A 13,462-nucleotide genomic window follows, 5' to 3' on the forward strand; every position below is an offset into this window, starting at 1 on the left:
ATTCCTACAGTCTGACTCTTTGCTTAGGTACTAGAGGGGGGTGAGGGATGTGGTTGATAGTGTGTGTGTGTGAGTTTGTACCACCCTCAGGTCAAGTGGTAGACTGTCTCTCTCCCTCTCTCTGTCAGTCTGTGTCTCTCTCTCTCACACACACACACACGCATGCACAATAGTGTCTTCAGCTGTGCCCACCTCTCTGGCTCATAGCCCAGCAACCTCCATGGTGTAGGGGAATGGGAACAGGACTTCATGGTCTGTCTTGAGTTCCCTGAAGCTACTAGACTCTGAGGCAGAGTGAAATCTGAGCATGGGACTCTTACGGGCTGCCTCCCTCCTTTCCCTGCCACCATTCCTAGCTAACAGCCGGACTCTCCCCTGTCTTTGCTCCTGTAGCACTCCACTTCTCTGAGCATCATGGGCTTTTCCAACACATTGGAGATGGAGCTGTCATCTACCAGGCTGGCGAGGACCCTTGAGCCACAGATGCAGAGCACAAGCAGCCTGACAGCTGCCCCACCCCAAGTGATGCCCCAAGTGGTACCAAGCCTGCTGAGTGGCCCCCCACCAACCATGTCCAGCCTAGCAAGTGGTCAAAACCAGGCTGTGCCCAGCCTGACAGCCAGTCACCTGCCGGCCATGCCCAGCCTTGTGCGTGGCCCACCCCAGTCCATGCCCAGCCTAATGAGTGATCCCTCCCCAGCCATCGCAAGCCTGGCAAGTGATCACTCTCAGGCTGGACCCAACCTGATGTCTGGTCCCACCCACACTGTGCCAAGCCTGGCAACCTGTCCTCTGCAAAGCGTGCTTCCAGCTTCTGACGTGCAGCCGGAGACCGGGTCCGGCTGCAGTCCTGGTTCTGGCCGAACTGCAGGGGGCCTGTGCCCTGGGGATGGAACTGACCCCTCCCTGGGGAATGCCTTGTGTAAGGTAGGTCTTGGGGAAATGCCATTTAACGTCCTCTGCTTAACTCTGTGCAAAAGGGTGGCCCCCGAGGCCTCATTCTGGCCTTAGCTTAACGGCTCTGTGACCACCGACAGGGAAAATGTCTGATTTCTTTGATTCTTGTTGGCCTTTCACTTTTGAAAGATGGAAAGTGAGGATTCTACCCGCTTCACTGACTCTCTGGGACAAGGCCCTACAGCTGCTGCTCTGGATGTTTCCAAGGACTTATCTATCCCCTCAGACCTGGAGGAGCCAATTAACCTCTCTGTGAAAAAACCCGCACTGGTGCCAGTGGTCAACACATCTGTGGCCCTGCAGCAGTACCGGAGCCCAAAAGGTGAGACTCAGCAGCCTGCCCTTCATGCTGACCACACGCTTGAGCAGGTGGACTCAGCACCGCAGATGAAACGGAGATCAGCAGAGCCATCAGACTGAGGGAACAGTGTGTTTCCTCTCAGGCTAACCTCACTTCTCTGTCCAGAACTGACCTTTTGATGCCTGTTCTGTTTCCCTCTCTGTGGCCAGGAATTAACCTCCTTGTAAAATTCCCCAGGCAGAAGTTTGGGGATCTGGGTTATAGGAAGGGGGACACAGGAAGAGCACCACCCCAGAAGGGCTGGGCTTGGCAAAACATCTTAGGGACAAGAACACATCTGACTCTGGGTTAGCTGACCCGCTCTCTCTTTATGTTTGAATGTGTGCAAGATACCTAACATTTCTGACTTATTTTTTTCCCCTGTAAATGGAGCTAATCATAGCTACTTTATAGGCTTCTGGGAAAAATACCTACAGTGAAATCATTTGATGACTTATTCTGCAGTAACAAGAATTTGCCTTGCACCTGGCCTTGATGTGGATTTTTGTCTCACAGAAAAGGGAATTTGGACTGGTTGGACTTGACTCTGATTGTCTTCTCAGCTCCCCACACGCATTCTCAAATGGGGCTAGGCCAAGGCACCTTCCTTCCAGGGAAGGTGAGGGCTGGCTGGAAAGTTAGATAGCAACTGCCTAGTGAGTGCTGGGGGCCTTCTTAGTTCAGTGTATGAGGCATGGGTAGTTTGTAACGATCAATGTTACCTACAAATTTAATAGATGAAGAAATTTTTCTCCTTGTCCCCTCACATTGGCTCTTCCTAACGGCACAATAATGCAACCCTGAATTTTAAGCAATTAAATATTTTGAACCCTGCTTGTCCATGGAAGGCGCCTCGGTCAGCGCCTGGGGCTGAGTGGGCGCCCAGTACATGCTAGAGTCCTCCTCTCTCCCCACTGCCCCCTGCCCATCTGCGCCGACTGCGCTTCTCTGGGGAGGGCTCCTGGGAGCCTCTTGCCCCTGGAAGGTGAGCTGGATTCTCAGGCTGTGCTGAAATCCCAGCACTTGGCTGATAAGGAAGGGGCTGCACAGAATGACTCCTAAGAGCAGGCTACACCAGTATATACATGGGGAACGAGTGACTTCTGAGCTCATTTTGAAGGTGAGATGCTGGCTCCTCAGCACCTAACCCAACACTCACTCCTGGGTAGCCTCTGAGTGTTACCTGTGTTATCTTTGAAGAAGAAAGTAGCCTTCTTCCCCCTCAGGAAGGGAGCTGGGTAGGATTGTCACCATGATGAGTGATTACAGTGTGAGTAACGACGGTATGACAGGCGTGTGACCGCAGTATGAGTAGCAGGATAAGAGTAGAAGGTGTGGGTGACAGGGTGTGTTATCATAAATGTATTATGAATTTGTCTTTTGTCTTAGAGTATGAGAATTTTGAACAAGGAGCCCTCGGGCTGAACACAAAAGGGAACCAGAGTATCAGGTAACAGACCCTTGGCCCAACATCCCTCTCCCACCATCCAACTTCACGTCCTGGGAGACTGGCACAGGAAGTGAGCCTCCTTGATGACTTAATCTGGAGCTTGTCTGCCTCTGTCTTCTTCAGCCCTCAGACCCTGGAGTGGGTGTGTGGTTGTGTGTCTGGGATGGTTGTGGGAGGATGTCTTGACTCCAGTGCTGTTAGGCAGGCACTCTGGGTGCAGTTCCCCCTCTACAGGGGTCCCCCTTTGATCAGAGGACTCCCAGGGGCCAATGGGACCTGACCAGGCAGAGCTGGTGGTGGGCTGGAACAGGGGCCTGTGGAGGGTTGGACTGAGGAGCTCCTGAGAAGTTCAGTTGTGGGATTGTGGATGAGCTTGACTTAGCAGTCGGGCCAGAGGAATGTGGCCCATCCGAGACCCAGGGATGTGGTTCTTGCCCTAGACCCTTCAGTAATGAGCCCAAGATTCCCTATGTGCGCCTGGAGCGGCTCAAGATCTGTGCTGCCTCCTCGGGCGAGATGCCAGTGTTCAAGCTGAAGCCACAGAAGAATGATCAGGATGGGAGCTTCCTGCTGATCATCGAATGTGGTGCTGAGTCCTCCAGCATGTCCATTAAGGTACCTCTTTTCTCTGCCTTCTCCTTGAAACTTGCCCCAGTCCAGGAGCCTCTCTTTCCTCTCTGCTCCTGGCAGAATCCTAGCTCCAGCCTTGTTCCAAGTCTCAGAGTGGGGCTGCTGCTCAGCCACACCTTGTCCCATGCTGCCTGGGGTCTGTGAGGGGCACCCTAGGACTGAGCTGTCCTGGTGTTCCTAGGGCTGGCTGGTTTGGGGTCCTGAAATAAGTTGGTGCCAAGGGCTTGTTATCTTTCTTCTCCCTCCCTCAACAACGTGGTACCTCGCTCTAACCACTCAGACTCACTTCTTCCCCAAGGTCAGCCAGGACCACCTGCCTGATGCCATCCAGGCCCCAAATCTGGGGGGAAGAAAGGTCACTGTCACATCTCTGGCTGGGCAGCAGCCCCCAGAGGTGGAGAGTGCATCTCCTGAAGAACACAGGCTCATTCCTCGAACCCCTGGAGCCAAGAAGGGGCCCCCAGTGCCCATAGAGAATGAGGATTTCTGTGCTGTCTGCCTCAACGGGGGGGAGCTGCTGTGCTGTGACCGCTGCCCCAAAGTGTACCACCTTTCCTGCCACTTGCCAGCCCTGCTCAGCTTCCCAGGGTGAGTCATGCAACCTGGGCCCTGACCTGGATGGCACAGTGATCTTCCAAGGGAGGTTATTCCAGGCCAGCCCACAGGGCTCTCTCTGGGGGACTTCCTCCCGTCTCTGGCCTGCATAAACTGCAGGCCTGTGACTCAGTGGCTCTCTCTGTGCTCCTTCTGCACACAGACAGGCAGATGCTTCCCTTCCTCCTCTGTTCCCAGCTTCCTCCTCTGTTCCCAGCTTCCTCTTGTGCAGATATATCCCTTGACATCTCTCCCAGCCCCTTGCTAACTCCTGTTTTTCTGGATTCACTAATCCTGAGTTAACTGAGTTTCTTTCAAGCCCATTGCTAAGAAGCCATTCTCTGTAGGGCTGGGGACTTAGTTTCTCATGCCACCCCCACTCCAATCCTGTCTCAGGGTAGAGGGACAAGGGAGGGGGCTGTGGACATGTGCTGAGGCCTCACGTGGCCTCACTTGCCTCTGCAGGGGAGACTGGGTGTGTACTTTGTGCCGCAGCCTGACCCAGCCCGAGATGGAGTACGATTGTGAAAATGCCCGCTTCAGCCAGCCTGGAGTGCGGGCCCCTCCTGGCCTGAGCATATATGACCAGAAGGTAGGGAGGGGTCTCTGGGAACAAGGTTCCCACCTGGGGTAGCCTGCCTGTGCCTATGGGGGCTGAGACTTTTCTGAGGGGATGAGAAGCCTCTCTGGTACCTCTCTTTTGGGCTATGCCTGGACATTGGCCCCTGGGGTTTCGCTATTATTTTTCTTCTGCCAGCTGTCTTCCTTTGGCCTGGGAGTCTGAACTGTGCCCTGGTATGGCTGGCGGCTCGTACCCTGTGGGCCAAAGCCATCGGGATCACCATGGTTAATTCCTACTGAGGTGGGGCCAGAGCAGACTGACACGGCTGCCCATTTTGGTTTCTGCAGAAGTGTGAGAAGCTGGTGCTGTCCTTGTGCTGCAACAGCCTCAGCATGCCCTTCCATGAACCTGTCAGCCCGCTGGTAAGGAAGCCCTCGCTGGTTCTGCAGAAGGCCTGGGCCTCGAGCGGATTGCGGTGGGGCCCGGGGTGGGCTCGGAGCGTGGCTGCTGGAAGTAGGGGTAATTGTGCATGATCTTGGGACCTGGGGGCCTGGCCACCACAGCGCTGCACAGCTGCTGTTGCGTCAGACCTTCATGACGTGGAAACCACTCCTCGTTTCCCTTTCTCTCTTCCCTCCACCTGTTGCTTCCTGCTGCCTTTCTCTTCCTTGTGTTCTTTTACTTCTACTCCAACTCATTCTCTATCTCTTCTTCCTTCTTATCCTTCACTTTTCTCCTCCACTTCTCTCTTCCTATTTGCTTCCCCTCCTCTCCTCCCCCAAGGCCCGACATTACTACCAGATTATTAAGAGGCCCATGGACCTGTCGATCATCCGGAGGAAGCTGCAAAAGAAGGACCCAGCTCACTACACCACCCCGGAGGAGGTGGTATCAGACGTCCGCCTCATGTTCTGGAACTGTGCTAAGTTCAATTACGTACGTCTTCCCTGTTTTCCCTCTCCTCTATTTCCAGTGACCCCCAGGACTATCATGGCTGGATAGGGGTGTCTGGTTTGGGCCTGGGCTGCCATGAGGTCCTGGGAGCAGACCTTCAGGGGCCTACTGTAGAGACTGTGTATAAACTCTCTCCCACATTTGGGCCTCAGCATGAACTCAGGAGGAAGATGGGGGTTGTTAGTGACTCGCTATCTGTGGGTAACTGTCAGGGTCACTTCTACTTGGAGAGCTGATGATGCTAAACGGATTATCCTGGGTCCTGAGAAAATGTAGAGTTTGAGCCATCCAGGAGACCCAGCCAGGCTTTGTGCTCTTTGTACAGCTCTTGAGCGGCCTGGAAGGGATGGGCTGGTGGATCAGGGCCAGATAATCACTGCTCTCCTCCCCCTTCAGCCCGACTCTGAAGTTGCAGAGGCAGGCCGCTGCCTGGAAGTGTTCTTTGAGGGCTGGTTGAAGGAGATCTACCCTGAGAAACGGTTCGCTCAGCCACAGCAGGAGGACTCAGACTCTGAGGAGGTGTCTAATGAGAGTGGGTATTCCACTCCCCAGGGCTTTCCGTGGCCCCACTACATGCAGGAGGGCATCCAACCCAAGAGGCGGCGGCGACATATGGTAAGAAGCTGCTGCCAGCTGGCAGGCGGGTGGGTGAGTGGGTGATTAGGCAGGTGGAGGGCACCCATGCAGCAGGTACAGGGTAACCTGAAGTGAGGCTTTTCAGCTCAGGTGGCACAAGAGAGTAGGGACAAGGAGCCCTCACTTCCCACCCCTCAGCCTAAGTGGAAGGCAAGGCAGTGTGGGGCTCTTCAACTCCAGCGACCCCTGAGGCTCGGAACTCAGAGAGGTGGATGTATCTGCCTGGGTCACCCCGAAAATTTGCAACAGGACCAGGTCTCCTGACTCCTGCGGGTGATTCCACACTGTGATGCCCTGATCTCAATCCTGATCTCCACTTGGGTTGGGAGAAAGGGAGAGTCTTCTTAGCCCCTTGATGTAGAGAAGGAAGGAGAGGTGTTGCTTGCGGGAAAGAGATCTCCTCTGACCTTCTGTCTGGTCTCACTCGTGCAGACCTGACCTGAAACATCAGCTCCATGCTGTTTCATCCCACTGACATGTACTGCCTGCCCTCTGTGTGCCAGGGTCCCACTAGCCACCCCCATCACCTGTGACACTTGGCACACAGTGCTTGGTGGCTTCACTGAGTTTTGAAGTTGCATCCCTGGGGTGGAATAAAACACTTTGGCCCTGGGGAATCCCATTCTGGACTTTTCACACTAATGAACCCTACATTTGGGCATTCTGATTCTAATTTTTTTTTTTTTTCTTTCAGGAGAATGAAAGAGCGAAACGAGTGTCGTTCCGCCTGGCCAACAGCATCTCCCAGGTGTGAGGGCAGGAAGGAGACCGAGCACTCCGGCAGCTGGTGCCTCCTCCCGTTGACCCCTCCTCCCCACCTTTCAGCTCATTCTCCTTGGATCGTGGACGTGAGACGCTTCTTGTCGAGCCTGTACTGCCCTTCTTTGCCGTTTGCATCTTACAGCATTTATTTGGGAGCCATAGTGCATCCACTACAGAGAAGATTTCAGTAATAAACAGCAAAGATGGGGTGTTCCCTGTGAGCAGAACGGTCAGATGTGTAGGGTCCACTTGACAAGACCAAGCCTGGTCGGGCTCATGAGGACCATCCTTCCTTGGTGAATTCTTCCTGCTGACGAAGGCAGACATTTCTCACCTTTCAGTGTGCAGGGCTCAGGAGCAGCGTATGTATCTGAATTCCTCTTGGGCCCAGAAGAGGGTAAAAGAAGGGAGAGAGGTTCTGATGTGTCTACCGCAGGCCTGTGATCCTTGGCCTAGCACAGCCAAAGACTGTCACTGTTTGCCTTTGTTTGGCCTGCTCGGACAGAGGCACCTGCGCTGGGTGTGGTAATGAGGCTTCTAGAGGCCACAGGTCTCAACTGGTGCCTATTCAGGTTCTCACGGTTTTCAGGGTATTTGTTCTTCACGTCCCCTCTCCTGATGCTGATGCAGGTGGCCACTGTGGAGCTCTGGATAGTGTAGCATTCTTGATGGGGCTGGGGAGCTGTGCAGAGACCACTTAGGTCTTCAGGCTCAGATCTTACTTATAGGCTTAAGAAGATTTTAACTTCAGAGTGTGCCCTCTGTGCCACTTCCTTGGATTGCGAGCTCTTCTTTGGTGTCAGAACTGGCTTCTTAGAAGTGATTATTGGTGGCCACCCCTTCATTATGCCCATTCAGAGGTCCAGACCCTGAATTCTGCTTGGGAGAACCGTGAGGAAGCTGCTGTCTGCTTCACATACAGAGGTTCTGGGCCAAGGAGAATGACCCACAACCAGCTCCCTCTGCTGGGTCTCTCCTCCAGCTTAGAGATCCTAGCTCTCAACTCCTCCACTTCATAGAGCCAAAGATCAGAGTGAGTCCTCTGACTCGCCTGCCCTCAGGCTGTCCATAGCCAAGAAAAAGTCAAGACTCTGCTGACAGCCCCCCACCCCCTTGTGTTTGTTGGAGGTTGGAGAAGGTCAAAGGGAGTGGCAGAAGCCAGGCCTCAGCATTCACGGAAGTTCTGTCAGGGATGTAAAACTTATAGAAGTCTCTTCAGTGTCCTTTGGTGACCCTGAAGCAACTTCAGAACGTTATTTCTCCAGGAATTCAGAGAGAAGTGTTCTGGGGGTCATGGGCACAGGAGCAGAGCTCCAGGCTACATCTCAGATAGATGGTCATGGTCCATGCAAGGAGTTTGGGAGGAAAAGGCATGCACAGATGCTGGGGGTCAGGCCACCTCATTGGCAAGGGCTTGGTTGAGAAGGAACCTGTTGCTGATGTTGGCTTGGCCTGGAGGCAGCTCTCCCTGGTCCTGTCCTGGCTTAGCTAATTTCAAGGGAGCTGCAGGTCATGGCTTTATTTTTGCCAAGAGGTGAAGTTTAAGGAAATTCTTGTCTGTGGGGCCCTTGTTAATGGGGACATTTTGATCAGAGAAACATTTCTTCTCTCCTTGTGAGTGGATGGAACTGCTCATTTCCTTTCCACCCAGGCTGAAAGAGCATCTTCACTTCAAAGCAGATTATGCCCACCGACTTACCATTCTCTCACCAGCACATGCCAAGCTCTCCTAAGCAGATGGGCTTCCATAATCATGTTTTCTAGTTTGGGGTAACTAAGTCTTGAATACTCCAGTAGCCAGGCAATCTTTGGGTGTAACCCTCTGCTCTTTGGAGCTCATATGACTTTATGGTTTGGGCTCTGGCCATTTCCCTTTCAATTTTTGAATCTTTTTCTCTATTTAGTTGGCTTGGCAAGGTTCTCTTTGTAATTACCTCATTAATTCCTCCTCTCGGTCATTTTTCCTTTGTGTGGGTCACCTTCCCACCTTCTCTGGATCACCTTCACGGTGCTTTGTGTTGGGCAGCTGGGTGAGGGCTGTGACAGTCTCAAACCTGATTGACATCTTTCCCCAAGACCAGTGGGAAACCACAAATACAAAGCAGAAATATAGTTTAGTGCTTGGCTTCCCTTGTATCAGTGTTGTTCCCACTTGTAGCCTGCTGGGCCAGGGGATCTTAGTGATGTGGTAGAGAGTCACATGCTCCCTTCCCACTGCTGAGAACCCTGCATGCCTTTAGGCACCTGAGCAGGGAGGGTGGGAGGGAGGGTATCCTTTCCTCCAAGAGTGTGTGGCCCCCTCATTCCTCCACTGGTTATCTCACAGCCCTGCCCTCTCCTGGCTTTTCCTGTGTACTTAACACCAGTGTTTTAAGTCATAGTTTTGTTTTGTTTTTGCATGCAGAAAACAACATGGTGTTTTAGAAATTAAACACTGGTTGCGTGACTGACTTTAATGGCTCTTTGTTAAAGTTTGAGCTAATCCCATTTTTTACTTATTCCTATAATGGTCCCATTTTGGAATCAGTTAAGTCCTTGGGTCGTTGACAAAGTCATGAAGTGAGAATGCAATGAGTTCTGGTAAGGTACAGAATGCAGTCCTAGAAGAGAAATTGGCTTTCTTGGATATGCTGAGAAACAGAAGAATGGGCTAGCTTCAGCTGATGCAAAGGAGACTGTAGTGCACTCTTCTAGAACCTAGGTAGGTTGACTCTGCCTAACTTCCAGCAGTTGCCAACTATACATCTTGCCTGTCTGTGCAAGTGGCAGCCACCACACCCTCTGTAGGCTCTGTAGGTCTTCACAGAGAACCCTGCCATCAACCCTGGTGCACTCTGGCCCTCTGTGCCCAATTCTGGCAACAGGTCTTTGCCTTGCTCCTAAGACCTAGACCCCTCCCTACATGTTCCTGGGCTCTTCTCTGCTTTCTCTTTCACTCCATGGAGTCACCTACAGTCTTCTCTTCTGAACTCCTTAACTGAGACTCTGCCCTTTCTGGATTAACATCCCCTGTGCTTCCTCCTCTCCCACTCTTCCACTGCTATTAATTAAACTGCCTGCTCCTTCAACCCGTTTCCAAGACCTTAACTCTCTGTTCTCCCAATCTTTCAGTATTCTCCTGGACTTCCTCCTCTCCTGAGCCTAAACCCATGTCCCATGACACACTGATGCTTTTTTCAGCGTCCTGAACTTCCTCACCTTTCCAACTTTTGCTGGAACTATCAACCCTCCTCCACTTTCTGCATCAACCTGTGTTTAGCTCCCTCTTTCTGGGCTCCTAAGCATGACAGATTCAGAGTTGAGAGCCTCAGCTGGGCTCTCAGTATTGATTGGTGTTCTTTGACTTGTTATTACTCTGCTTTCCATGCGTGCCCTTTATCTTTTCTCTCAGCAAATGACTGGCCTCATTGCCTGCTTCACAGAAGAGAGACCCTAAAACAAGACTTTTGCTGTTCACGTGCTCCTCTTGCCTCCCATGCCTCTGTGTGGCCATCCTTAGCTCCCTGCCAGTTATTCCTGCTTGGTGCTCTACTTTTCTAATCCTGCTCTGCATCTTCCAAGACTGTGCTCCACCGCTTATCTCACTGCTTCCATTTTCCAGGGTCTTCAGCCACACTCTCCACTGGTTACCTCCACATAGATAACAAACAAAGGTCTCCCCAAGATTAAAATAAAATTTCTTAGAGTCTGTTACACTTACATTTTCCCCTTGTCAGCCAAATTTCTCTCAACAAAATATTTTTTATTGATTCTTCCTAGTCACTCTTTCATCCTCTATATAGTTTTTCATAAATGTCACCAGTGACTGCCCGGTTGCCAAATCAAGCGAATACCTTTCAGTCCTCAACAGTTGTGAACTCCCTACAGCATTTCACATCATCTACCACTTCCTCTTTGAAAAACCCTCTTTACTTGGCTTTGGTGACACCGCAGCTGTCTGGATTATCCTCTTTCCCTCTCAGCCACACAGGCTGAGCCTTCCTGGACATACAGACAGGGAGCGCCATCGGTAGCATCCTGTGGTCTCCCCTCTTCAGGAGCCCATGGGCAGGAGGAAGCATGGCTGCTCCTTCCCCTACCCTTCGTGTCTGCCTGTTTCCTTTGACTTCATTTCTTCTCCTGGACTCAGATCTCCTCATGCCAAGCATGTGTATGAGCTCTGCTGGGAGGACAGTATCTGTGATTCTTTCTGTCTCTCCCAGCACAGACACAGACAGATTTTAGCCAGATTTTAGTGTGCTAAGAGGCCCTGTATAAATCAGCCCAGGAATGTGGATTAGGTCTTACCAAGAAGAAATTTGATAAACTGGATTCCCCAGCTGGTGGGCAGCTCATCACCAGGATCCTCACACCAATTAGAGCCTGCCTTAGCCAGGAAGAAGCATGGGATCATGGTAAGCATGCTTCCATGCATGGATCAGTGCGCTAGCCAGGAGGAAGATCCCATCTGGGGTGGGTATCTGCCACTGATAACATTCTGTTGGAGGGAAATCAGGAAGTTCTGTGATTCATCACTTGCTTGGGGTTCAACTAGGGTCAGCCTGGCCCCTTGAGCCAGGTCGTCCCCTTCTGTACCCACCACCACCTGCTTGCTCCAGTTGTTCCTTGAGCTGGAGGCAGATGCTGATTGTTTTCTTGGAGGCAAGAAGGTATGACAGAAAGATGTATTATTTGAGATGCTAGATACCTAAGTTTTGACTCTGCCAGTTATGAACTGTGTGACCTGGGGTACAGTTTCCCCATCTATAGAGTCCTGGGGAGGAAGTGGGGAGGGAGATGTGAAAACAGTGATCTCTCAGAGGCTCTCCAGCTCTAAAGATGGTAATGGTGATTCTAATTCTAATGGTGATTCTAATTCTAATGCTCAGGCCACACAGGGAACAAGGGAACACCGCAGTGGGACATGGCTAGGGAGTCTTGACCAAGCCAGGGCAAAGGGCCTCACAGGCCAGACTGAGCTGCCTTGAGGAAAGTCTTCAGTAGCTGGTGCTGCTTCTGGAGCCATGTGCTCATTCCTCAAGCTGCACCCCTCTGTTGGCTGTGTAGGGTAAGTTCCTGCTAGGCCTCTTCTAGAAGTGGCCATCGGATCCAAGGTGGTTGGGGGCATGAGGGAGGACCATTATAAGGGGAAGTGTCACTGATCTTAATAGAACCTACACATTCAAGAACAAATTAAAAAAAGAGCACTTTTCTTTACCAGTAATTGTGTCCTGGAGTGTTTTTTCAGTGGAGATGGTTGAACCGACTTCATGGTCTTCTCACCCCCAGACTCCACCATCCTTAAGACACAAGGTGGGGAAGAGCAGACTGGGGAGCTTCCTCACTAGGAAAGAACTCCACTCTCTGCTTCTTGCTGTGTGAACACAGCCTGTTCTTTGAAATAGAGGCAGCAAGTCTGAGGCGAGATCTGGGGGAAAAGTGCCCACCACTTCTAGACCCTGGCCACTTCAGGAATATCCTTTGTATAGCAACATTCCCCAGTCACTTAACCTGAGCGTTCCTCTCTGCCCAGTGGCTTCCAGTCATCATGCGGGGCAAGGACACTGTAGTGAATATTTGTCATTCGTTCTGACTGAATGGAACCTGAACCTCTTTCCTATTTTTGGGGAATTCCCCACCCCAGGAGTCTTGGGAGGCAGAGCTCACTTCTCACTGTTGAGTCTGAATACATTAAAACTTGATTTCCCAGCATCCCTTGCAGCCTGGGTACTGGCCCAGTGGTAGTTACTTTTTAAAAAGAGAGAGAAAGAAAAGAAAGGCAGAGCAAAGCAGGGACTACAGAGACCCCTCTGGTGACAGCACTGGCTGCAGAGAGGTGGTAGCAGCAGCACAGGCTGAAGGACCTGGTGTTTGACGGCAGCGCTAGTTTCTCCAGCACTCCAATTAGCCCTTAGCTCAGTTCCCTGGCCTTCCCAATAATTCTCTGAAATGCTTTAAAAATCTTTTAATAAACTCATTTTCTGCTTAAATTAGCCAAAATCGATCCTTTTACCTGCAACTAAGCATCCTAACAGATGCAGAAATCTTGAGGAATCTGATAAAGTTATGGGCCCACTCTTAGAGCTCCAGACCCACAAACCTTGGGTGTCTGTGGACACTTTCACTTGGGTGTCTCAGCATCACCTGACACATAGGCCATCCATCCCTCGGTGCCCTTAACATTCTTCCTCGAAGCAGCCAAGGACATGGAAAGAAAACTGGGTAATGTGGTGTCAGGGGAGCTAAGGAAGTTTGTGTTTCAAGAAAGGCTGACCATCACTTTTAATGCTTACAATGAGACCTGGAAATTTTGTCTAACCCACCTTCCCCCACCCCTCCTCAGACTGGCCCAAGTACCTGAAAGCTTTCCCCACACCTGCTCTGAGCTTTCTGCTGTGCTTTTTCCTTCCTAATTTTATTAGTACCAGCCTTCTCTAGGTCCCAGGGGGGCCTCTCTGCTTCCCATTCTTCAGGTTCTGTGGCACATTTTCTGCACAGGTGGCCTGTGGACGGCTTTATCCACTAGAAAGTAGAGCCAGAGTATCCAGGTCCTGAGAGCTTTTCAGGGATCTACAAAAATATGACAGAAACACATTAG

At 51.5% G+C, this 13,462-nt stretch overlaps 1 protein-coding gene across 6 annotated transcripts in view; it reads left to right on the forward strand.

Moving 5' to 3' along the window:
* The window catches only part of TRIM66 (tripartite motif containing 66), a 64,235-nt gene extending 52,151 nt beyond the window's left edge, over nucleotides 1–12,084 (forward strand). For all 6 annotated transcript variants that reach the window (XM_059875111.1, XM_059875110.1, XM_024975810.2 and 3 more), the window contains 10 exons: nucleotides 394–927; nucleotides 1,087–1,279; nucleotides 2,687–2,747; nucleotides 3,188–3,362; nucleotides 3,676–3,965; nucleotides 4,437–4,563; nucleotides 4,881–4,955; nucleotides 5,317–5,469; nucleotides 5,884–6,102; nucleotides 6,818–12,084. In XM_059875111.1, coding sequence (XP_059731094.1) covers nucleotides 394–927; nucleotides 1,087–1,279; nucleotides 2,687–2,747; nucleotides 3,188–3,362; nucleotides 3,676–3,965; nucleotides 4,437–4,563; nucleotides 4,881–4,955; nucleotides 5,317–5,469; nucleotides 5,884–6,102; nucleotides 6,818–6,877 — 1,887 coding nt within the window. In that variant the 3' untranslated portion in view covers nucleotides 6,878–12,084. The remainder of the gene's footprint in view (nucleotides 1–393; nucleotides 928–1,086; nucleotides 1,280–2,686; nucleotides 2,748–3,187; nucleotides 3,363–3,675; nucleotides 3,966–4,436; nucleotides 4,564–4,880; nucleotides 4,956–5,316; nucleotides 5,470–5,883; nucleotides 6,103–6,817) is intronic.
* The last annotated feature ends 1,378 nt before the right edge of the window (nucleotides 12,085–13,462 follow it).

The sequence above is a fragment of the Bos taurus genome, chromosome 15, assembly GCF_002263795.3.
Source record: "Bos taurus isolate L1 Dominette 01449 registration number 42190680 breed Hereford chromosome 15, ARS-UCD2.0, whole genome shotgun sequence".
NCBI lineage: Eukaryota > Metazoa > Chordata > Mammalia > Artiodactyla > Bovidae > Bos > Bos taurus.